The 21437-nt window shown below is 41.2% G+C and overlaps 7 protein-coding genes across 7 annotated transcripts; 2 read left to right on the top strand and 5 right to left on the bottom strand.

Moving 5' to 3' along the window:
* Positions 1–7693: 7693 nt before the first annotated feature.
* Positions 7694–9940, bottom strand: LY79DRAFT_571616 (aminotransferase class-III). The gene is made up of 6 exons (XM_060559268.1): positions 9286–9940; positions 8881–9227; positions 8737–8824; positions 8514–8679; positions 8258–8456; positions 7694–8197 (listed from the first exon to the last, which is right to left on the bottom strand). Exons 1-6 carry the CDS (start codon positions 9674–9676, stop codon positions 7928–7930), a joined length of 1461 nt encoding a protein of 486 aa, XP_060407846.1. The 5' UTR covers positions 9677–9940; the 3' UTR covers positions 7694–7927.
* LY79DRAFT_618781 (fungal-specific transcription factor domain-containing protein) lies at positions 9941–11821 on the bottom strand. The gene is made up of 3 exons (XM_060562028.1): positions 11553–11821; positions 11171–11484; positions 9941–11088 (listed from the first exon to the last, which is right to left on the bottom strand). The coding sequence occupies exons 1-3, from the start codon at positions 11729–11731 to the stop codon at positions 9992–9994; spliced, it is 1590 nt and encodes a 529-aa protein (XP_060407845.1). The 5' UTR covers positions 11732–11821; the 3' UTR covers positions 9941–9991.
* A 407-nt stretch (positions 11822–12228) lies between these two features.
* On the bottom strand, positions 12229–14355 carry LY79DRAFT_679659 (quinate permease; the record flags this gene model as incomplete). Its single annotated transcript, XM_060564529.1, has 9 exons — positions 14102–14355; positions 14030–14050; positions 13786–13973; positions 13618–13729; positions 13432–13539; positions 13212–13373; positions 13026–13159; positions 12726–12982; positions 12229–12664 (listed from the first exon to the last, which is right to left on the bottom strand). The coding sequence occupies exons 1-9, from the start codon at positions 14316–14318 to the stop codon at positions 12229–12231; spliced, it is 1635 nt and encodes a 544-aa protein (XP_060407844.1). The 5' UTR covers positions 14319–14355.
* A 345-nt stretch (positions 14356–14700) lies between these two features.
* On the top strand, positions 14701–16268 carry LY79DRAFT_643614 (glycosyl hydrolase). The gene is made up of 2 exons (XM_060562405.1): positions 14701–14718; positions 14839–16268. Exon 2 carries the CDS (start codon positions 14887–14889, stop codon positions 16186–16188), a length of 1302 nt encoding a protein of 433 aa, XP_060407843.1. The 5' UTR covers positions 14701–14718; positions 14839–14886; the 3' UTR covers positions 16189–16268.
* On the bottom strand, positions 16258–17513 carry LY79DRAFT_643613 (dihydrodipicolinate synthase). The gene has a single exon (XM_060562404.1). The coding sequence runs from the start codon at positions 17282–17284 to the stop codon at positions 16298–16300; it is 987 nt and encodes a 328-aa protein (XP_060407842.1). The 5' UTR covers positions 17285–17513; the 3' UTR covers positions 16258–16297.
* Positions 17514–17744: 231 nt separating this feature from the next.
* On the top strand, positions 17745–19817 carry LY79DRAFT_679643 (cytochrome b2). Its single transcript, XM_060564528.1, is given in 6 exon segments — positions 17745–18095; positions 18160–18707; positions 18763–19223; positions 19286–19304; positions 19322–19493; positions 19557–19817. 6 exon segments carry the CDS (start codon positions 17945–17947, stop codon positions 19718–19720), a joined length of 1515 nt encoding a protein of 504 aa, XP_060407841.1. The 5' UTR covers positions 17745–17944; the 3' UTR covers positions 19721–19817.
* A 40-nt stretch (positions 19818–19857) lies between these two features.
* Positions 19858–21122, bottom strand: LY79DRAFT_571605 (NAD dependent epimerase/dehydratase). Its single transcript, XM_060559267.1, has one exon. It carries the CDS (start codon positions 21043–21045, stop codon positions 20086–20088), a length of 960 nt encoding a protein of 319 aa, XP_060407840.1. The 5' UTR covers positions 21046–21122; the 3' UTR covers positions 19858–20085.
* Positions 21123–21437: the final 315 nt, after the last annotated feature.

Below are 21437 nucleotides of genomic sequence, written 5' to 3'. Positions count from 1 at the left end.
AAGGTGTTTTTTCCCTCTGTTTTTACTACCTTTTTAGATATACTTTAATAGTCTTTTAACCTATTATATTAACCTTTATACTCTTTAAGCTAGCTTTACTATTTCTATATATATTTTTAGTAGCTTTACTACTAATTTTTATACTTTATCTTAGAGTTTATTAGTTAATTAATAGTAAAACTCTAAGGCTTATTCTTTTTTTAGTCTTTTATTAAATTCTTTTTTAAGAGAGTTAAGATATATATAAAATTACTTAGGATCTTAGCCTTCCTTTTACCTTACTATAACTATAGAGTATATAACGTTTAGCTCCTAATAGACAGTATCCTTAAGAAAAGTTTTAGTCTATTCTAAGAAATAATTAAAGTCTTTAGCTTTTTCTTTATTTTTTTTCTTTAGAAAGTTAATATATTAGTCTTATTTTACCTAGTATTTATTATTTATATTATCTTTTACTAAAATAATTCTTTTTTCTAGTTTTTTAAACTTTTAAAGTACACTAGTAATAAATATATATAAATTATTAATCTATACCTTTTGCTATTATAAGCTAAACCTTAACTTTAATTTACTTATTTTTTTAAAGGTATATTCTTTTTTATTACTTAACCCTAAAGTATTAGAGTATTACTAGCCTTTTATTACTTAGGTAATTAATTTTTTTAGTTATAAAACTTCTAAATTTTTTATAGTTACTGCTTTAACCTGCCTCTTAAGCACCTAAATATACTTAAGGATAACTTAAGAAATTAAGCCTAATATAGTGCTTAGGCTACTCTACGCCTAGCTATTACTACTATTTCTAGGTGTATATAGTGTTAACTTAATAGCTTTTATTATATAGGATAAAAGATAAATAAAGAGAATTAGAATTATAATAGTACTAGTAAAGAGAAGTAATAATTAAATATAGGTCCTATATTATTTAGAAGCTAATTCTTAACCTAGCTATTACTAGCCTTTTACTAAGGGGTTAGTACCTTTTTAATATTATATTTATTTAGCCTTACTAAGTAAAACGCTTACTAAACTATATTAGGAATAATATTTCTTTAACCTACTAGGTCTACCTAGGACTTTAGGGTAATTACCTATTATCTTATAATAATATTACACTAATCCTTAAACTTTTCTAAAAACTTTATAATATTATTTTTTATAAAAATAGTAGCCTTTTTTTAACTAAGATATAGTATTTTATAGAAGTTTAGGTTATTTATTAGATTAGTAGTAGTAGTAGATATTAAGGTTTAGATCTAAGGAGTACTAGCTTAAATCTAGGCAGTAATAGCTCCTAGGAGGGCGTTAATTAAGGCTATATTCTCTTACTAATAAGAAACTAGCTTTTTCCCCTTATTAGCTACTAGTCCTAGCTAATCTAAGGGTCTACTGCCTTTATTATTATTAGAGAACTTAATCCTTTTTAGCTCCTTATATATTAGAACCTTTAATTCTATAGTAGGAGTATTATCTATAGTATTTTAAGGTTACTAAGAGGTAAGACCCTAGGGAAAAATAAAGAATCTATTACCTATAGTAATAATTAGTTATTAAGAATAGTATAAAGCTTTAAGTTCTTTAAGTGTATATATAATCTTGTCTTGTTCTAGTATAATTAAATAAAGTCTAGTAATTATTAAAGAGGCTTTACTAAATACCTAGACTAAGATTACTATACTAGTTAAAGTAAATTATAAGGTTATAGTAAGCCTAAGTTATACTAATTACTATAATTTTAGTAGTAAAGGTTTATTACTTTCTTAAGGTCTATTTACTAAGGCCTAGAGTAATAATTATATTATCTTAATTATAAGTATTCTTAATCTAAGGAATCTATAAGTCCTAATTAAGCTATAGTTATTAACTTATATAGTACTAATTAGTAATAAGTATCTTAATTATATAGTCTAAAGTATTCTTTAAAAGCTTTTAAAGGCTATTTCCTTAGCGCTTATCTTACTTAACTATACTATTACTAGTCTAATTATATTATAAAGTTTATATCTTTAGTTTTATTATCTTTTTTATCTTTAATTAGCTACTATCTAGCTAATTAGTTTATTTTTTATTACTAGTTAGTTACTTATTTATATTAATTATTATTATCTTTTTATAGTTTTTTTTATATCTTTTTTAATTAGCTAAACTTCTAGAAGAGGAGACTATTAGAAAGGTATAAGGTAAAAGGGACTAAAGTAGTATAGTAATCTAGAGAAAAACATTAATAACCTCTAAGGTAATATAAGATACTCCTTTAATTAGTCTAAGGTTTACCTTAATTAGAACATCTAGTCTCTTAGATCTAAGGCAAGTGCTATCTTAATTACAAGAGGAGAGTGTCTAATTAGAGGAAGTCTTATTATAATTAAAATGGTAAAACTCCTAATTATCTTGTGTTATTATACTTAATTAGCTTACTAATTAAAAGGTTTATAGTCTAATCTAGGCAAAAAGTAGGTCTAAAAAGAAAGAGAAAAAGTTTATTATTATTCTATTTATATAATTAGTCTCCCTTATATAGGCTCTTTACTTAATTAGACTAACTACTTTTCCTTATTAACCTGTCTTCTAACTTCTAATTAGCTTAAATTAACCTTTAAATTACTTTACCTTATTCTAATACTCTTCTCTAGTAGTTATAAAAGTATCTATAGGTAGCTAAATTAGTAGATAATAGATATAACGTTATTACTCTAGATTAGCTAGTTAGTAAAGTTATTAAATTTTATACTATAATAGTCTATATCCTTTAAGTAAAAAAAAAATAAAGTATTAGTAGTTATTATATAAAAAACAAGGTTACTAAGTAGTATAAGTATATTAATTACCCCTAGGGATTTAAAGTAATTACTACTACTAAAGTAAATACTTACTTTACTTACTTAGGTAGTATCTATAGGTATCTTTTTACTTAAGTAATACTAAAAAGTAAAGTATTACTTATAGCTAGTAGTTAATTTCTTAGCTATACTAGTGTTAAGTATAATACTATAAAAAGTTACTACTAAATAGCACTTATTAAGTGTAAATATTTTATTAGTTTTTATAGTCTTACTAAGTAATAGCTCCTTTAGTAGGTTCTTATAAGTAAGTATATAGGTAGTTACTTAGTTATATAGCTCTAAGAATATAGTTAGGCTATTAATTAATAGTTATATAAAGAAAATAGTAGATATAAAGAATACTATATTTATATAGTTATTACTATTACTAGTAAGTTATTTATTACTATTACTTACTTCTTAGAGATAACTTATATTATAACCTTTATAGTTAAGAAAAAAGTAGTTAAAAGTAGCTAGTAAAGCTTATATAAAGTAAGTGCTTTTATACTAGTTAAATAAGGATTACTATTCTTTTTTAGTATATTTAGTTAACTAATAACTAGGCTTACTATAGATAAAGTACTTCTTAGTTAATTTATTACTACACTAGTTTTTACTCTAGTAGTTACTTTATAAAGAACCTTATATTTACTATAGATTAGTGTAATTATTATAGCTACTATTATACTTATAGTTAACCTAAAATTACTTATCTTCTATAGTAGATTTATTTATAAGGTATTATATAAGTAGCTTATAGTAAAGTAAAGTATTTACTACTTTATTATATAGTTATATATAGAGGCTATAGAATATAGCTAGTAGGTTAAAAAGAGCTATAGTACACTTAAGTATACTATAGTAATAGATAATAAGGCACTTATAATAATCTTTATTCTTAAGTAGGCTATTATAGGTAGTTACTTTAACTAGTTTAGTAACCTTTTTAATAAGTAACTTAAGAATCTTAAGCTTATTCTTACTATAGTTTTTATAAGTAATTAAGTTAAATAATATATAGTAAAGCTTAGTAATATAGGCTAAGTATACTTTATTACCTTTAAATTATTCTTTAAGCTTTACTATTAAAGTATTAAAATTACTTACCTATTAGTAAAAAGTAAAAGTATAATACTTTTATAGTTTACCTTAGAGTATTACTTAAATTACTACTCTATAGTAGTCTTATATTATACTTACCTAGACATAAAGGTTATAGAATAATAGTAATTTTAAGTTAATAGTCTTATACTAGCTACTAGTGTATTTTATAGCCTAGTTATTAAAGTATATCTTTATAAAGTTACTTATTTACTTTAGTGTTAGCCTTAATATTACTATTAATATTACTATAGTTAATAAAAGCTCTTACTATAGTATAGTAGTTATTATATATAGGCTATTAATTTTAGCTATTATATAAGGTTTTAGTGTTAATAAAGGTAATAGTAAAGTAAAAGTTAGGTTATTATAAAAGGTCTAATAGGTAATTACTAGTAATAAGTGTACTTTAGCTAGTTTTTTACTATATAGGATTATATTATAACCTTAGATATTCTTAATAAAGTTAAGGTCTTTAAGGTATAGTTTAAAGTTATATAATTATCTTTTAATAATAGTAATTATCTTATTAGTCTAGTAGGTGTCTTCCTTTTATTAAAAAGTATTAAATATACATTAGGTAATTAATAAGTGTTTACTATAGTTAACCTATATACTATAATTAATAAAAAAGTTATATAGGCTTATTAAGACCTTTTAGTTAATTATCTTAAAGTTATTTATAGACTATTTACTAAAATCCTTATAGGTATAGTAAAGTAATTTACTACTAATATAGTTATAGTACTTATAACTACTAATATAAAATATAGTAATAGTATTAAGTATAAAAGCTTATTACTTACTTATAAGGTTATTTAGTAACTTCTTAATATAGTCCTTTCTTTATTACTATAGGAGAATATACTATATAAGGTTAATAAGTATAGTAAATATATTATTAATTACTACTACTTACTACTTTATGTAAAGTAATATATTATACTTACTATAAACCTCTTCTTATTACCTTATAGGTAATAAAGTAGTAGCTTATAAGCCTTACTTACTTATAAGCTTATTATACTTACTTATCTTAGCTTAGGTCTTTTACTTATAGGTATAGTATTATTTACTATTATACTCTATTAGCCTAATAACCTCTTAAATATAGGCGTTTCTTCTAGTAGACTAAAAGGTATATATATTTATTAGAGGGATTACTACTAGTAGTATAAACAGCTAAAGAAAAATACACTTTTATAAGTAAATAACTTAAGGAAAAATAATAGGCTATTATATTAGCTACTTATTAATACTATTAGTTAGTAAAAAAAAGAAATAATAGGCTATTATATTAGTAACTTATTAATACTATTAGTTAGTAAAAGAAGTATATATATAGAAAAAAGAAGTTAGTAAGCTAAAAAGCTTATAATAAATAGGATATAGTAAATAATTACTAGTTAGCTATAAGTATATAAAGTAAAAGGTTTTTTATAGTTAAAAGTGCTTCTCTAAAAGTAATAAAGCTTATATAATAAGTATAAATTAATAAGGTTTCTACTAGTTAAAAAGACTAGTTATAGATCTATTAATTAACCTATTATAATAGGTAATTAGTATAAACTATTATAGTAAAGGTATTTATAGAGGTATTTTTTAGTACTTACTTACTCTAGGTATATAAATAATTAACTAGTAATAATTACCTTTTCTTATAGACCTTACTAATCTATAGTTTAAATAGTAAAGTTAACCTATATAGTTAATAGTAAAGTTAACTATTAATTAGTGTTAGTAACACTAAAAGATAAGTTAATATAGTTAACTATATATATTAGTAGTAATTAATAAATAATAGGGGTAACTATAGTTCTTTATTATATATAAAAAAAAAAGGATAATTATTGTAGGTTAGTTAGTTAAATAACTAACTTATTGCCTATAAATCCCTAGAGAATTCTATGGCTAAATATCTGAGGATTTGCCGGCGATGAGTCATTGGGGTTAACCTAATAACTCCGATATTTATCCGCGATGGTCAACATCGCAACACTTATACATCCTCTTGTAAAAAGGAATGGCCACGTAAAGTGTGGTCGTCTCAAAGTTGGAGAATGAAGAGTGGATCGTTTGTGAGCATCGCATCAAGGCAGATAAATCCCCATTTGTATTCTTTTACTCTGATTGATGATATTGTTTTGATTTGACAGAGGTCCGCACAGAGGTTGGGTAATACAGTAACAGTTGGAGATGTCTGCAATCGACAGTTCTTCGCACGCATTCATCCATTCATCAATCTGCCAGCTTCTACCTCGGCAAGCTCGGCAAGTTTCATTTCGTGGGTCATGGACATTGATCCGGAATCAGAGGTACACTACCGAGCACCGTCCATATACCGAAATGTAGTCTAATCTACTGACCTCTTTCCGGATTAGGTGAGATCGAACCCGGGGACAGGATTTTTGTTGCGCTGGTAATTCCACCTCGAAAGGCAAGAAGCTTTAGTTAGGCTTAAATTGGAAGAAGGCGATTCCACAACGCCAAGAATCAATTTCATCTCTTCCTTAACAGACCGATTTCGCAAGAAGCGGAACGGAGGCTGGATCAGGGATATCACGACACGCCTGAAGTTACTTGGGATCAGCGTATAACTGGTTACTGTCAGAATGTTCAGGCGATTATTTTTGTTTATTTATCAGAAACCAACCAGACATAAAGATCAGGTTCGTATTGCTTACATATTACCTTTCGGCCATAGTTTGTTATATGTATGCTCGTCTCTCGCTTCGTTCATATGAAGTTCTACGGTTCTACATTCTAGATCTTGTTGACAATCGATGCCTTAATATCACGACCGCTTGTCATCCAAGAAGGACATGCTTTCAATGAATGAAATCCCATCAGGTATGTCGCAAATTTAGCCTACGCTGCTCAGAAAGGCTCACAGGTAGGTAAATAGTGCTTGGAGTGCTTATGTCGAAAACCTTCAGACTAGCACAAGCTTTCCAAAACCGAGGGTAGGGTGAGGATAGTATGACCACGATAGTGACAAGTCTAGAGACTTGTGCTCTTCGCCTGTGCTAAGACATCTAGCCCTTGAATCATCATGACTCAAGGCAGGATAGTTGGGAAGGCCAAAGTGCAAGTTGGGTCTCACAAAACCATCGTTGGAGAAGGTGGCGTCTCATGTACTTTCGCTGTCGTCTGTACGGCTGTTCTCGGGAACCAAAGCGTAAGGACTGAGATGAACGGCAAGCTTAATGGTTGTAGCCTTCCATGCATATTCTATCTCCTGAGGTCTGACAACTTGAAGGCGGCTATCACGAAAGAAGCGGCCGCATTACAGCTCGCCTTCAGAGGTAGAAAGCGTATAGGTGAGTTGGGTCAACTTGGTAAGTAAACTTCACCTACATAATAACACGAATCTTCCAACAATCCGACTCAAGTAAGACAGGTAGGATCGAAGCAATTTTACCTCATCTTGTTCCACCAACGTAGTAATCATGTTTCTCACTGTCAGTTGACTCGATTCAAACTAATATATAATTACCTACTAAAAAGCAGTTGATCCAGACATGCTGAAAGGCCATTTTGAACTGTGGTTCCATCATGGAACATGCACAGAAGAATGGGTATTGTGAGCTGGGTATTCACGTGCAATGGATTGGAGGATTCAGCGTAGCTATCAAAGATAATTATCATACGTATCTGCATTTAAAGCTCGGTGCATATCAATTACTCTGGATGACAAGAGCAGGGATATACTAGGAAAGTCGTCGCATCCATCTGCGCTACATTTTTCACATAGTCGAACTCATGGCCAGGAGATTGAATGATCAATTGACTAATATCAATTTGGCTGAAGCCCTCCAATAGAAAAGGCCGCCAACTTCGATCAAATATAAGAAAATAAATGATTAGTCTGTGAGTATATAGACATAAGGCAAAGCATAATGTTGTAATCCGCCAGTTTCAGGTTTACGGGGTGATCCAAAAGCCTTTGCCATTGCAGCATGCATTCATCTTCGTCATGGGCATTCCGATGCCGATTCCAATCAAGTAGAACCATCAGAACTGGCATCAAGCTCATCAAACGTCTTGAAAACGGCGTCTCTGGTCCTCGCAGCGATGTACTCAATCTCATCGCTGGTGCTTGTGTAAGCCGGCGCAAGAAAAACGTGGTCGCCCAGATTTCCGTCCTTTGTCCCATTTCCAGGGAAAAGGCTTATTCCAAACTTGTCCAAGCCATTGAGATAGATTTTGTTGGCTATGTCTGCTGATCGTGGGAAGGGCTCTTTGCTCTTTTTGTCGCGGACAAGCTCAATCTACAAACACGACTTGGTTAATTGATCCACGGTTTCTCGCAAGGATTTCTGTCAACTTACTCCCCAGAAGAGACCTTTTCCTCTGATATCGCCAACATAGGGATGCTCACTCAAATGCTCCCTCAAGAGCTTTTCCAGGAGGGCGCCCTGCTTGCGAACATTTGCAACCAGGTTCTCTTCTCGAATAATACGCTGCACCTCCAAGGCCGCAGCACATCCCACAGGATGGCCTTGATAAGTGTGTCCATGAGAGAAAGCTCTTTAACCCTTATAGTTAGCAATATTCCTGCACAGTCGAATTGTAGTAGAAGCCTACCCAGATCCATCTTTGAGAGCATCAGCTACGCGGTGGTTGATGAGCATACCAGCCATCGGCGCGTAACCACCCCCAAGTCCTTTCGCAATCGTCTGTATGTCAGGCACCACATCTTCTTGCTCCCATACATGCAGCGTTCCTGAACGACCCATTCCGGACATAACCTCTGAGAACAGGTTAGCAGCTTTATTCGAAAGCATTTGGTTGGATGATAGGCCCTAACCGTCCAAAATCAGAAGAGCACCGTATTTGTCGCAAACACTTTTCATGGCCTTGAAGTACCCAGGAACAGCTGGGACACAACCCAGAGTCTGTATCCAGAAATCAGCACAGCTACACTCTTAAAAGATGTTGTGGTAGATCCTACAGCGCCAACGACGGGCTCAGCAACAAACGCGCACACTGTGTCAGGTCCCAGTTCTTGGAATTTGCGGTCTAGCTCATCCGCTAGTTGTGCGACGTATTCTTCCGTCGTTTGGCCTTCTGTCATTCCACGATACGCATTACAAGCCGAGACTCTACCGATGTTGGGTAGCAGAAGATCTAAGAACAGGCTCCGCCGAGCCACATGACCGCTCATTGAGAGCGAGCCCAGAGTCGTCCCATGATATGAGCCTTCCCTGGCAATGAAGTTGACGCGTTTGGGCTGTTGTGGGGATAGCTCCAAGTAATACTGCCGCGCCATTTTCATTGCAGCCTCCATTGCTTCAGAGCCTGTGACAAACGTTTAGCAGGCTTTGTCCAAAAAGGCAAATCCGCGCCCATCTCTTACCGGAGCACATGATGAAGGCTTTCGACATAGCACCCCCAGTGCCTTGTACCAGCTCAGCCGCCAGCTGCTCGCCAACCTCATGACCAAAGAACGTAGAATTGCAATAAGCAAACTTGTCAATCTGCTCAACCATCGCCTTTTTCACTCGCTCGTTGTTCATGCCTATGCATGCGACGGCAGCACCACAGGTTGTATCAAGGATGGTTCGGCCATCGGAAAAAGTCAGATGATTTCCATTTGCTGAGACGACCTGCGGCGGTACACTTTTGATCGAGCGATAAAGAACAGCACTGGTAACAGGAGCCCCCTTTCCGGTTGCTTCAGTTGCGAGTTTGCTTGCAGGGCCGGTTTTCGAGACGGCCTCGACGATACCTTGTGGGTCAGTAGCCATTTCAGCACACCGTTTTTTCGAGACTGGCAAAAGGTATAATCGGAGATTAAAAAGTTGCACGCTGGGGGGGTTCGCTATTGAAAATCACCAATCCTTTACACCCTTTCGTTCGATTAAATAACTCCGAGGACCGGAAAGCATTGGTTTCAAGTGGGTTCAAGGCGTGCTGTGCATCTATCTGCACAGCGTATCTGGCGTATCGCCCGATATCGGCGCAAGGCGGGGTAAGAAAGTACGGCCGAGAATAGGGTCCGATCTGATAAAGACGTGATTTTTACTGAGTGCTAAGCAAGAGCAAACTTGACGGTGCAGTAATTACGTTAACAAAAGGTGTTCTCCGGTCTCGTCCAGAATGTCTGTCCAGTCAACCTGACCTGTACCCGCAACCTGCCTTCTTTGCCACAAATCTTCCAAGATAGTCAAAGCCCGTGCAATGTTCTGAAATTGCCGCTTTTGCAACGTCATCTGCAAGCGGACGCGGACTGCATCCATATGTCCGTCCTCTGTAGCCTCGCTACCAGCCAGAAAAAGTGGAAACAGTATAGCCGATTCGGTATGAGAGCCAATGGATATATCTGAGACATGCCTCAAGATATTCGATACTTGAGTACGTATCTTCGCCGGTAGTGTGTTCCATCCCGGAGCAGTGAATCTTCCACCTTTGCCATCGCCCTCAGAGGTGAGTCGATCCCGAATGAGTCGGTACAAGATTATTAAAACTGCGCCCCTGAAAGCGTATGCCATAGCAGCAAGTTCTGGAGCGGCATCATGCCGGCATTGCCAATGCTGCAAGTCTTGCTCGACTTTTGAGCATGTGACGTAGAAGAGTGCTTTTCTTTTTGATATATCCTCAGCTGCAAATTCGGGTCCAAGCTTTGTTTCTTCGTCAAGAATGCTAAGAGTTGCGACGTGACGGAGTAGATCTGTGGCAACGCCTAGGTATGTATCAACAACATCTGTGATGCCATCCAAATAGCCGCAGTCAAGCAAAGGTCGTCTCCTTAGAGTGACGCTGCCGATAATGTCATGATATGCAAAGTTTCGAAGAATCCACTGCCCTTCGGAACTGTTCTTGAAGACATCTGGACCACGCAGCACCCTCCCCTTGCTTGTATTGACGACAGCCGATTCAATGAGTAATTTCGCTCCATGGAGATGAGCAGACCATCCATGATTGTCGCCTCTGCTGACTTCTCCTACAACAAAGGCAAGACATGTTGCCGCTTGTGTCTCATACCATGTGACATGCTGCTGGGGCGCGCTCAAGGCTGTTGTGAAATTGCTGATGGCCGTTGAGTGAGCCTTAAGGGCAGTTAATTTGTAAGATTCATTGGAAAGAGACAAATGTCCCGAAGCGAATGCTACCAGTGCGTCATATAGAACATTTGATTCCATGGCCATGGGAAGAAAGGCTGGAAGGTTCGGTTAGCAAGAACTCTGGGAAGACGGATTGAGCCATAGGTATGATTCCACAAATTTTCGCGCGAGACTTACCCGATAGGAACGAGTTGAACTGTTCACTGGCTGTCAGGTAGTGGCACAAGACTGTGATATAATATCGCATGACCTGACGCTTTTGATGGGGCTCGAGATGGTCTCCAGTGGGCATTGTTGAGCACAGTGGGAAAGAAGACGATGATTCGGGCACATTGGAAGTCCTCGGCGTTGGTTCTATTTGCTTGAAGGATTGCTTCTGGTCAACCCAGCTTGGTGGCACAACATCGCGAGCTGACGACCGAACACACTTCAAGTTCAGACGAGCACAAGAACCGCATGTTGGAAAGGTGTTTTCGACACATTTCTTCCGTCTGGGTCGCAGGATGTCAGATTAGCAACAAAAGAATGGCCGTGGGGACAATATTTCATGGGTTCCTACCGATATCGGCAAGTCAGACACCCCGTTTTATCGTGCTTTGAGCCCTTTCGACGTCGGGTTTCCGACTGTGTGGTTGATGCCACGGCGTTTTCGGCTTGGCCCTCCATAGAATATGTACACATAACCCCAAAGGACGGTTTCTGGCGTGTTGGGCGTAACCGATGGCATAGGCGACACATGGGGGTTCTTGATGTCAAGAGGGAAAAGAGGGACCTGGAGGCGGCCCACGCACAATGAGTGGACTGCAGGAAGAGATAACGGAATTCCTCAGCTCACTCTTTACTGGGGCGCTGGCCTGTTTTGCTCTAGCACCCAAGCCGGTGGATGTACTCTAGTACGTTAGAAATATCTTCCCCGCAACAGCGGATACGCGGCTGTCATCTTGTTCCCACTCTTTCCCACCCTCCCTGAAAGGTGAGCCCTCAAGTTGAAAGACCAATAGAAAGTGTTACTAGCCATTCCTTATGGTGAGGCCGGTTCTCCGTTATCTCGACTTCACACGTTAACCTTGATTGTCTCAGAGTGGCGCTTTTTCATGACTCAGTAACTGGTAGGGTAGCATGAAGATAAGGAAACTAGCCAATAGATGGCAATTTTATTCGAATAGCGATCCTACTATAGATATTAATGGCTCAACTATATTATCGGCAATTTCCTAGTTCAAACTCTGCCTGCTTTATGCTCGTTTCCCACTGTCCTCAATCATGGACACGTGCGGCACGTTCTTGTTCTCTTCTTGATGCAGCTGCTCCCGAACATCGTGTCGAACCTTCTCATCAGCAGTAGGGTATGCGCGTTTGAACATAGTCCAAAGGGAATTTGCAAACAAATCATCCATAGACTCAATGCTGCGGCCCTTGAGTTCCGGAAGGCAGAAGAAGACAAAAATAGCGCCGATGTATGTCATTACGGCGAAGAATAGGAAAGTGCCGTACTTCATTTTCGCCAGCATGTGAGGAGTTGCGGAAGTGATGCCATAATTGACAATCCAGTTCGTGAAGAGGCAGCAAGACATGCATACTGACCGAATCCTCGAAGGAAATATCTCGGCAGCAACAACATACGGAGCGACGGAGTGGCCGAATGACCAGCCAAATGCATAAAGATATATCCTATTCGATGGATTAATCGTCAATCTAAGCTGCAGCCAAGGGAGGAAGGGTAACAACTTACATGATGATGCCTACGATGCTGCCTGGGGTTGTTCCGCTGCCAGGCTCAACTTTGGAGAACCGAAGAAAGAGGCCGATGTAAAGCATTGACGTTGCCTGGATGATGGCACCAACAATGAGAGGGAGCCGGCGGCCAACGCGATCGACGATGACTGTTACGTAGATGATGGTCGTCGCAAGCTTGACCACACCGTACACTCCAGTGGTCAGAAGTGAGCTTGAGCCCGCTGGAACTCCAACCATAGCGAAGATCTTATACTATGTCAGCGACAAGGGTTACAATTTTGAGAAAGAGACATACTTGAGGAGCAAAGTAGTTCAGTGAATCGGTCCCAGTGAGCTTGTGGAACAGAAAGAGCATAACAGCAAGGAAAAGTCGTCGGCGGTTGCTCGCATTGGTGGCGATATCTTTGACAACAAGAACGTAGCCATAACCTGCAATTATTAGGGACAATATTTCGCACAAGGAACCATGTGATTAGAATACCTTTTCCAGTCTTTTGCTCTGCTTCTACTTGAGCCAGAATTTCCATGTACTCTTGGCGGACATATGTGTGGTCTTCAGGCAAGCCCCTGAGCTCGCAGAGATTCCTCAACCCCTGTTCATTTTTCCCCTTCGATATAAGGGCACGTGGAGTTTCGACAACAACTGAAAGTCGCCATGTCAATCTCTGGATACTTTTAAGGATGTCCAAAGGTGGGCTTACACCAGATCAAGGCAAATAAGAAGAATCCAGGAATCAACTGAATGCCTAGGGCTAATTGCCAAGACTTATTGTCGTTAAGGTCCTTTTCGGGCCATAGGCTTACCGCATCTGTATTGTATAGTCAGTACTCCGTAAGCCTAGGTAGTGTTACAGACAGTGCCGCAGGTAAGATTCATTGAACTTTACAATTGACCCAGAAGGCAATCGCCAGTGCCAGTATAATCATCAAGTTGTAAGATGTGGTGAGAGAGCCTCTGATCGACTTTGGAGAATTTTCCGCAAGGTATTGAGGCGCAAGCTGTTGCCACTGAGGTTTAATGAACGAAGCCGTGTCTTAAACCGCTGTGTACTCACCATTGAAGTTGCTCCGATGGCTAGTCCGGCTAGTAGTCTCCCGGCATAAAGAACTGCCAAGCTGGGAACCTCTTGCATGGAGCATCCAACAAGAAAGAGGCCTGCCATAACGGTTACAGACTTCTTTCTCCCGAGAAAGTCGGATAACGGGGCTGCTAGTAAAGCACCTCCGCTTCCACCAGCCGCCACTATAGTCGCAGTACTTAGACCAAGACATTACCAAATTTACATCAAGAATGCTTACGCATAGCCGCTATGTTTCCTTCTATACCAGCTATCAGCATTTTGACAAGACTTTGGCTGCAATCTTCTATACCTCTTGTGTTTGCTTCAGCTTCGCTTATGGTGTCAAAACCAAAGGCTTTTCGAAAGGATGGGAACGTCATAACGCCTCCGATATTTCCTTGATCAAAACCGTAAGAGCAGCCAGCAAAAGCGATCGTGATGCCCAGAAGGAGAAGTTTCGAGTTGAAGATTTCTCTGGGGTCCTTCTTCCAGTCGGGAGAAGCCCACAGTGAAGTTCCTCCACCCATTTTGACGACCTTGCTGCTGAACTATCCCGCGTGTTTGTTGAATTGTCGAGCTTATCGAGGGAATGAAGTCGGTCAAGAATCTCTACTCTTTCAAGTTGCAGGACAGAAGACCTCGAGCTGTATCATATATTCCTATAAACTGACTTGATTCTTCCCCGGGAAGCCAAGCAGTCCCAGTGGGGAAAATGCCAGGAGCCGAACTACCCCGCGTAACCCACAATCCACCTCGACCCATAACTGCATGAGAAGCTGAGTCTATCTCGGAGAGAATCCCGTAATCACGAACAATTGTCACTTTGTCTTGCCTTCGCTAGGAACTGATCGCCCGCTTTCATGTCTCGGTTCATCGACCCTCCTTGACAGTCCTATCCGCATAGATTAAGCAAAATTAGGAAATTCGGTGAGCCAACCGAGCCGAAGCCACTTGACGTTCTGGCAACACAGGGTTTAGCCAGTACTACCCGATGCCTTGATGTGAGTGGGGCCGGAGGTTACGCCGACTGACACTGATTGACGAGAGAAATCGGCCCCGAGAACGGCAGATGAGGGGTAGCAAAAATCACCCATAATGCATCCACGTCTAACACCACTTGCACGAAGCATAGGGTTCCCTCTGATCTTCTTGACGCTTCACCGAAGTATTATTTGCTTTGATTTCGTAAGTTATACTATTACTCACTCTTTCAGCCCAAAGTCAAACGATTCCTTGACTATGTCTCCGACGCTCCGCACCGCTGCCATCCCTGCAGCAACTGTTCAGTCCCACGCCTCCAACCTTCTTCAACTTCCCGATCAGACTCTGCTTTGCGCGTGGTTTGGGGGTTCCCAAGAAGGCCTTCCAGATATCAGTATCTGGCTATCTCGTCAAGAACCTGGCTCAACCACTTGGTCTGCACCCGAAAAAGTCTCTGCCGACGTCAATCGCAGTTGTCAGAATCCAGTTCTTTTCCGAGCACCAAGTACAGGAGACGTATGGCTGTTCCATACCTCTCAAGATGCCGGCAACCAAGATGGTGCATTCATCATGGCTCGCATATCAAGCGACAACGGCATGACTTGGTCAGAACCACACTTCCCCTTCCGAGGTATCACTGGAGCGTTTGTGCGTCAACCTCTGGTGGTCCTTGACGATGGGACGTGGGTTCTTCCGGTTTTTCATTGCCGCACAACACCAGGCCAGAGATGGATTGGTAACAACGACATATCGGCAGTTTATTTCTCCCGAGATGATGGTCAGACATGGGCAGAGAATGTGGTTCCAGGTAGTTTGGGGTGCGTCCACATGAACATTATTCCCCCAGGGAAGAAGGGCTGCCAGTATACCGCCTTTTTCCGCAGTCGGTGGGCAGACAGTATTTACCGTTCCACCTCCCCTAATGGCCTGGATTGGAATCCTCCAAAGCCAATTACCTTACCAAACCCGAATAGCGGCATTTGTGCCGCCCGTCTACCGTCAGGAAATACCATTATCGTCTTCAACAGATCTGCGGCGGAGCCTAAAATGGCAAAGAGAGAAGGACTTTACGATGACATTACACCGAAAGACGACAAGCGTCCAAACCAGGCTTCTGTCAACGGAAAGAGCGCCATATGGGGAACGCCTCGGAAAGATTTGACCATCGCAATTTCCAGCGATGACGGTCTGACATGGAAAGAAAGGGTACTTGAGGAAGGAGATGGTTATTGCATGACGAACAACTCCATTCAGAAGACGAACAGAGAGTTGAGTTACCCAAGCATCTTTATTGAGAAAGGGCCGCTGTCAGTGGCGCATGTTGCTTTCACTTTCCACCGCCAGTACATTAAATATGTCAAAATACATGAACTGGAAAGTTGGGTAGATGAGGCCCATGTTAAACGGGAAGGTTGAGCTATATGTTCCTGTGCAAATAGGACGAAGATAGAAATGCCATCTTTTATGTTGGTCAAAATGAACACTCGAGGTTTTGCACACTATTCCACCGGTTTCGATACTCGGGCTATTCTATCCACGACTTTTGCTTCTCCGCAGTTTCAAGCACTCCCAAAGTTTCTAAAGCCCATTTCTTCATTGCATCGCTCAAAGGCAGATATGGACGCCTCATTTCCCAAGAGGACTCATCAGTAAGCCCAATATCACGACCAAGAAAGTACCAGGCGCCGTACTTCGTAACCGCTATACCTTTCTTGCATGCCCATTCTGCATTGGCCACATCTCCCTGGAGTTTGGAAGCCACTTCCGTTCTCCCAGCCTTCCACAAATCGTACACAGCTGATGTGGAACTGGGAAAGATGTTGCCCATCCCTGTCACACAGCCGCTTCCTCCAGCATATAGTGTTGGGAGGAGGTAATCACTACTACCTCCGAACACACCGAACTGCTCGTGCGTGAACTTGCTCGTCAGGCGAACTACCTTTCCAACGTTGCCGCAAGTCAACTTCACAGCCACGATATTGGGGTGTGACGCCAGAGCGGCCAGCTGATCTGAATCAAGATCCACACCAGAAGTCACTGCAGGGAAATTGTAGATGACTATCGGAATGGGCGAGTTGTCGGCAACGTCACGGAAGTAACCCAAAATCGCATCATTGGAAAGTGCTTTGGCCCAGTAGCTGGGTGGCAACAGAAGAGCAAATTTCGCGCCAGCAGTAGCGACCTCCTTGGCGTTGAGAATGGTTTCCAGTGTTGACTGGGCAGAGATACCTGCGACAATCGGATAATCTGGTTGTCCAAGGTCTTTGGCGGACTGAGCCGCAGTTTCGATTATGGCTTTACGTTCGGCCGAGGTGAGAAGGCAGAGTTCGCCGTTAGTTCCCAGATAGACAAGACCGTGCATGCCGGCTTTGATCAGAACCTGACACTGCCTGTACATGGCGGCATGGTCGACGGGCTGTAACGGGTCACCGGCTTTGTAGATCGTTACGACTGGCGTGTAGACCCCCGCTGGAAGAGGTCTTGACTTGGAAGCAATGGTGCTGGAGGGCATGATGAAGTGATCTGGTAGTTGCAGAAGGAGTAATGATGATATTCAGTCGAATTCACGGAGCTGAGGAGTTTTGAGTTGGAACATATCTCGATTGTTAGGGAATATGAATGATAGCTGCCGACTTAGTTTAAATCAATCCCTCGCTAAGATAGCAACAAATCGACCCCAGAAAATGCGGAGAACAATAGGGAAAGGTCCTCCGATGAGTTGCGTCAAGTCTTACCGCTCGGTTGAGCCTCGGCTACGGAAGGAATGCATGTAGCTGTAACCATTGGCGTCGCTTGAGTTTCATATCAATGTGAGAGAATGCTCCAATGCGTGATGAAATCTGAAATCGTGGTGGCCCACATCGGCGAGAATGCCGATGTGCGGGGGTAACGTGCATGCGAAATCCACAATGGAGATAGTCACCGAAAAGACCGGAATGCAGCGATCAGCAAGAGGATCAATGACTGTTAAGCGCTGGAAAGACAACTTAGAGGATTGGGGAGGATTTGAAGTGTCGTACTCTAGGACACGGATACTGAAAGCATTCTACGCAAAGTTGATTTCTTGTCCCGCTGGTTTTCTCACAGATTCTTGCATGTTGATCATAGGCGACGCATAGAAAGCATTTCGAGACAGGAAAAGTGAAAAGTGTGACCACAGCACTGGAACGCAATGACGACCAAGACATTGAACACCGAAACAGCCACGATTAGTTTAACTGACCTGGGCAAGCATAATAAAGAGACAGACTGTTGGATAGCAGTGCACTCAAAAGTCTGGGATATCACTAACTTCATCAATGAGCACCCAGGCGGTCCGTCCGGTTAGTCAAATCAAGTCTCAATGCCATCACATTGTACGTAATGCTCATCTCAATTACTTTACAGCTCTACTCAAATGCGCCGGATCAAACGCTACGAGGATATTCGACGAAGTTCATGCCCCCGATATACTCGAGGAGCTGCCGGACGAGAAGTTCATTGGTATTCTCCAAGATGCCACTCCAGACGCTGTAGCAACTGCATCACAGCCAGCCACAGGCGATACCATGAGCACGGCGGTTTCAAAGACAGCTCAGACTCTTAACATGCCTATAGAGGAAGATAAGGCTATACCACCACTTGGATCTATTATTGGCGCGCCAGATTTGGAATCGGTCGCTTCCAAAGCACTCACGCCAAAGGCTTGGGCCTTCTACTCTTCCGCTGCCACTGATCTCATAACGCACAAGAACAACAAGAGGTTGGTGAGACGCATCATGATCCGGCCTAGGATTCTGAGAAACGTTTCTCACGTCGACATGAGAACCAACATCTTGGGTTTTGAAACCTCTGCCCCGTTTTTCATCTCACCAGCCGCCATGGCAAAGTTGGTGCATCCCGACGGCGAGTTGGCGTTGAGTCGTGGGGCTGCAAGCGAGGGCATTATTCAGTGTGTGAGTATGAACATTGAGCTTTTACGAATCATCTAACTGATAGTTGGGCCTTTAGATATCGAGCAATGCATCTTACACTCTGAAGTCCATCGTCTCAGCTGCCCCGCCAACACACCCTTTCTTCTTCCAGCTTTACGTCAACTCTGAACGCCAAAAAACGATAGAGATTCTTCGTTCAGCCCGCTCACTAGGTATCAAGGCTGTTTTTGTGACTGTGGATGCCCCTGTTCCTGGGAAGCGAGAAGCAGATGAGCGCGCGGCACAAGCAGGCACAGTTCGTGCTGCCATTAGTGGCGCCGAAAGCAGCAGTGACAACAAGGGAAGTGGACTAGGGCGTTTGATGGCTCAGTACATTGACAATTCAATCACGTGGGAAGATCTCACTTGGATCAGAGAGGCCAGCGGTGTTCCGGTCGTGCTCAAAGGAGTTCAGACAGCAGACGATGTTAGATTAGCAGTGGCGTATGGTCTTGATGGAGTTCTTTTGAGCAATCACGGCGGTCGATCTTTGGATGGGTAATTTTTCGCACCAAACCCAATTTATTGGCTAATCATTCACTAACAAGAGATTAAAACAGCTCACAAGCGTCCATTTTGGTTCTTCTCGAACTCAGAAAGCAATGCCCCAAGTATTCGACAAGCTTGAGATCTATATTGATGGTGGCTTCGAGCGTGGCTCGGATATTCTGAAAGCCGTTGCACTTGGTGCCACGGCAGTCGGTGTCGGAAGACCGTTCCTTTATTCTTTAGTTTACGGCCAAAAAGGCGTAGAGCACCTCTCACAGAGTAAGTTATCCTCACCACTGATCCAAAGTTGCTAATTTCTAACCGAAATGCAACTATGAATAGTTCTCAAAGACGAATTGGAAACCTCGATGAGGCTTTGTGGTATTACGAGCCTCAGCCAGGCTACGCCTGCAATGGTGAATACTTTGGATATTGATTACTTGGTGGTTCCAGAGGAATCGTCGAGGCAAAAGATGTCGGTGAAAAGATCATGGTCGAAACTCTAATATTTAAGATCTATGAAGTGATGGCAGACATTCAACGGGTTCAAGACGCCTTCGGCCTACCGCATCAGATATTCATAACCCAGATAATGGACTTATTAATATCAGAGTCTTCTAAGTACTGTCTTATACTACTCCACCTATTGGCTACACTTATAAATATGATTCCGAAGTTGATTGTCAAGTGTTTTCACCCCAGATGTTTCCAAACATTTGATGAAAATGGGACATGAGGAAGACGCAACGTTCGACTACGGAAGGACTACATACAAAGTTTTCGACGTGCTTTATTGCGATTCAAATACACTACTAAAACGGGAAAATTCGTTTCATTAATCATTTGACTGTATCCATCGTGAAGCTACCATTCATGCCTTCAAGGTTTTCGCAAACGCCTCAACGGCGTCTAAAATCGACCCGTCAGGTTCCAGGCCCAGCTCATACGCTCTACTGACATCGAAACGAGCCGCCCATGTATTTACAATGGCCGAAATTTTAGGATCACTCTTCTCCTCCACCTGCGCCAGTGCCTCCTTGCCACCAACCTTTTCTACTGCGTCGAGAATCTCCTGAACCGTAACCGTAATCCCAGGAAGATTTACGACCCTCGAGTCACCGAATCTCTCCTTAGGCACATCCTTGATTTTAATGAGGTTCTTGACAACTGTTGCGGGGCTGCAGACCCAGACCTCAAGGTCACGGCTGACGGGCAAAATGTTTTTGATGCCTTTCAGAGACTCACGCACGATGCCGGAGGCGAAGCTAGATGCTGCAGCGGACGGGGCACCAGGTCTGACAGTAACAGTGGGAAGGCGTACAATCCGACCGTCGATGAGCCCGCGTCGTGAGTAATCTTCCACTAACAACTCGACGATGAGCTTCTCGGTGCCGTATGACGTCTTGGGTTTTGGCACCGTCTCGCTTTCGATAACTGGTTGCCTGGGGCCGTAAACCGCGCATGAACTGGTGAAAACGACGGTGGTTCCGGGGTAGTTCTTGCGGAGATAATCCAGGACGTTCCGAACCGAGTCAAGGTTGACCTTAAGCCCTAGATCTAGGTCTGCTTCCGCGCCGCCAGACATGAGCCCATGCAGCAGGTACACTGCGCCGAACTGTTTTGAGAGCAAGGAGCTCACCGCCTGTGAGTCCGTGAGATCTGCCTTGAGTGAATTGATCCGGCTGCTCTCTTCGGCCACGTCGATCGGGATTGGGGGCTCGACGACATCCGTGACGGTAAGGGTCGTAGCGGGGTTGGCTTTGATGAGGGCACTGACGAGGGCCTGGCCGACGAAGCCAGCAGCGCCTGTTACAAGGACTTCGTTGGACATATTTTGTTTTACATAGGCGTTTTGCAGACTCGCTTTTGGTAAAAAGAGTTATCAGAATTACAAATTGCAAGAGTAACTGGGGTGTTTCTGGAAAAAGGGTCGCGATCCCGCCTCTCGGGTTTAATTGTCCACGGTCCGACTTCGCTTTACCCCTCTCGCATCTCAATGAGGGGAACGTATTACGTCTCCAAGATTCTCCCCATCTTTTCTGCAAGTTACCGAACTCGCCCGGTCATAAACGGAAAGGTATGCCAGCCACCCTCGATATTTGAAGCCTCTGGCCGGACCAGGAGCCGATGCAGCACACCCGAGTTGGTCGCCGGTGAGAACACCGATGGACCCGATTGCTGCGGGGTGGCTCCGTCACCGGTGGGGAACAATCCACGTTGATT

The sequence above is a fragment of the Colletotrichum navitas genome (assembly GCF_030913465.1).
Source record: "Colletotrichum navitas strain CBS 125086 chromosome Unknown LY79scaffold_128, whole genome shotgun sequence".
Classification (NCBI taxonomy): Eukaryota; Fungi; Ascomycota; class Sordariomycetes; order Glomerellales; family Glomerellaceae; genus Colletotrichum; species Colletotrichum navitas.
The sequence above is the reverse complement of the archived record's forward strand: the minus strand, read 5'-3'. Positions and strand labels throughout refer to the sequence as shown.

What these genes read in the sequence shown, in the direction of transcription:
- LY79DRAFT_571616 (XM_060559268.1), bottom strand. Translation starts at nt 9,676, where the DNA reads ATGGCTACTGACCCACAAGGTATCGTCGAGGCCGTCTCGAAAACCGGC. An exon ending in AGCCTTCATCATGTGCTCCG is followed by an intron (nt 9,228 to 9,285) that starts GTAAGAGATGGG and finishes CGTTTGTCACAG; the next exon opens with GCTCTGAAGCAATGGAGGCT. An exon ending in GAAAAGGTCTCTTCTGGGGA is followed by an intron (nt 8,198 to 8,257) that starts GTAAGTTGACAG and finishes TCGTGTTTGTAG; the next exon opens with ATTGAGCTTGTCCGCGACAA.
- LY79DRAFT_679643 (XM_060564528.1), top strand. Translation starts at nt 17,945, where the DNA reads ATGACGACCAAGACATTGAACACCGAAACAGCCACGATTAGTTTAACT. An exon ending in GCGAGGGCATTATTCAGTGT is followed by an intron (nt 18,708 to 18,762) that starts GTGAGTATGAAC and finishes TTGGGCCTTTAG; the next exon opens with ATATCGAGCAATGCATCTTA. An exon ending in CGTAGAGCACCTCTCACAGA is followed by an intron (nt 19,494 to 19,556) that starts GTAAGTTATCCT and finishes AACTATGAATAG; the next exon opens with TTCTCAAAGACGAATTGGAA.
- LY79DRAFT_643614 (XM_060562405.1), top strand. Translation starts at nt 14,887, where the DNA reads ATGCATCCACGTCTAACACCACTTGCACGAAGCATAGGGTTCCCTCTG.
- LY79DRAFT_643613 (XM_060562404.1), bottom strand. Translation starts at nt 17,284, where the DNA reads ATGCCCTCCAGCACCATTGCTTCCAAGTCAAGACCTCTTCCAGCGGGG.
- LY79DRAFT_618781 (XM_060562028.1), bottom strand. Translation starts at nt 11,731, where the DNA reads ATGTGTCGCCTATGCCATCGGTTACGCCCAACACGCCAGAAACCGTCC. An exon ending in TGTCTGACTTGCCGATATCG is followed by an intron (nt 11,485 to 11,552) that starts GTAGGAACCCAT and finishes CCTGCGACCCAG; the next exon opens with ACGGAAGAAATGTGTCGAAA. An exon ending in GTTCAACTCGTTCCTATCGG is followed by an intron (nt 11,089 to 11,170) that starts GTAAGTCTCGCG and finishes CGAACCTTCCAG; the next exon opens with CCTTTCTTCCCATGGCCATG.
- LY79DRAFT_571605 (XM_060559267.1), bottom strand. Translation starts at nt 21,045, where the DNA reads ATGTCCAACGAAGTCCTTGTAACAGGCGCTGCTGGCTTCGTCGGCCAG.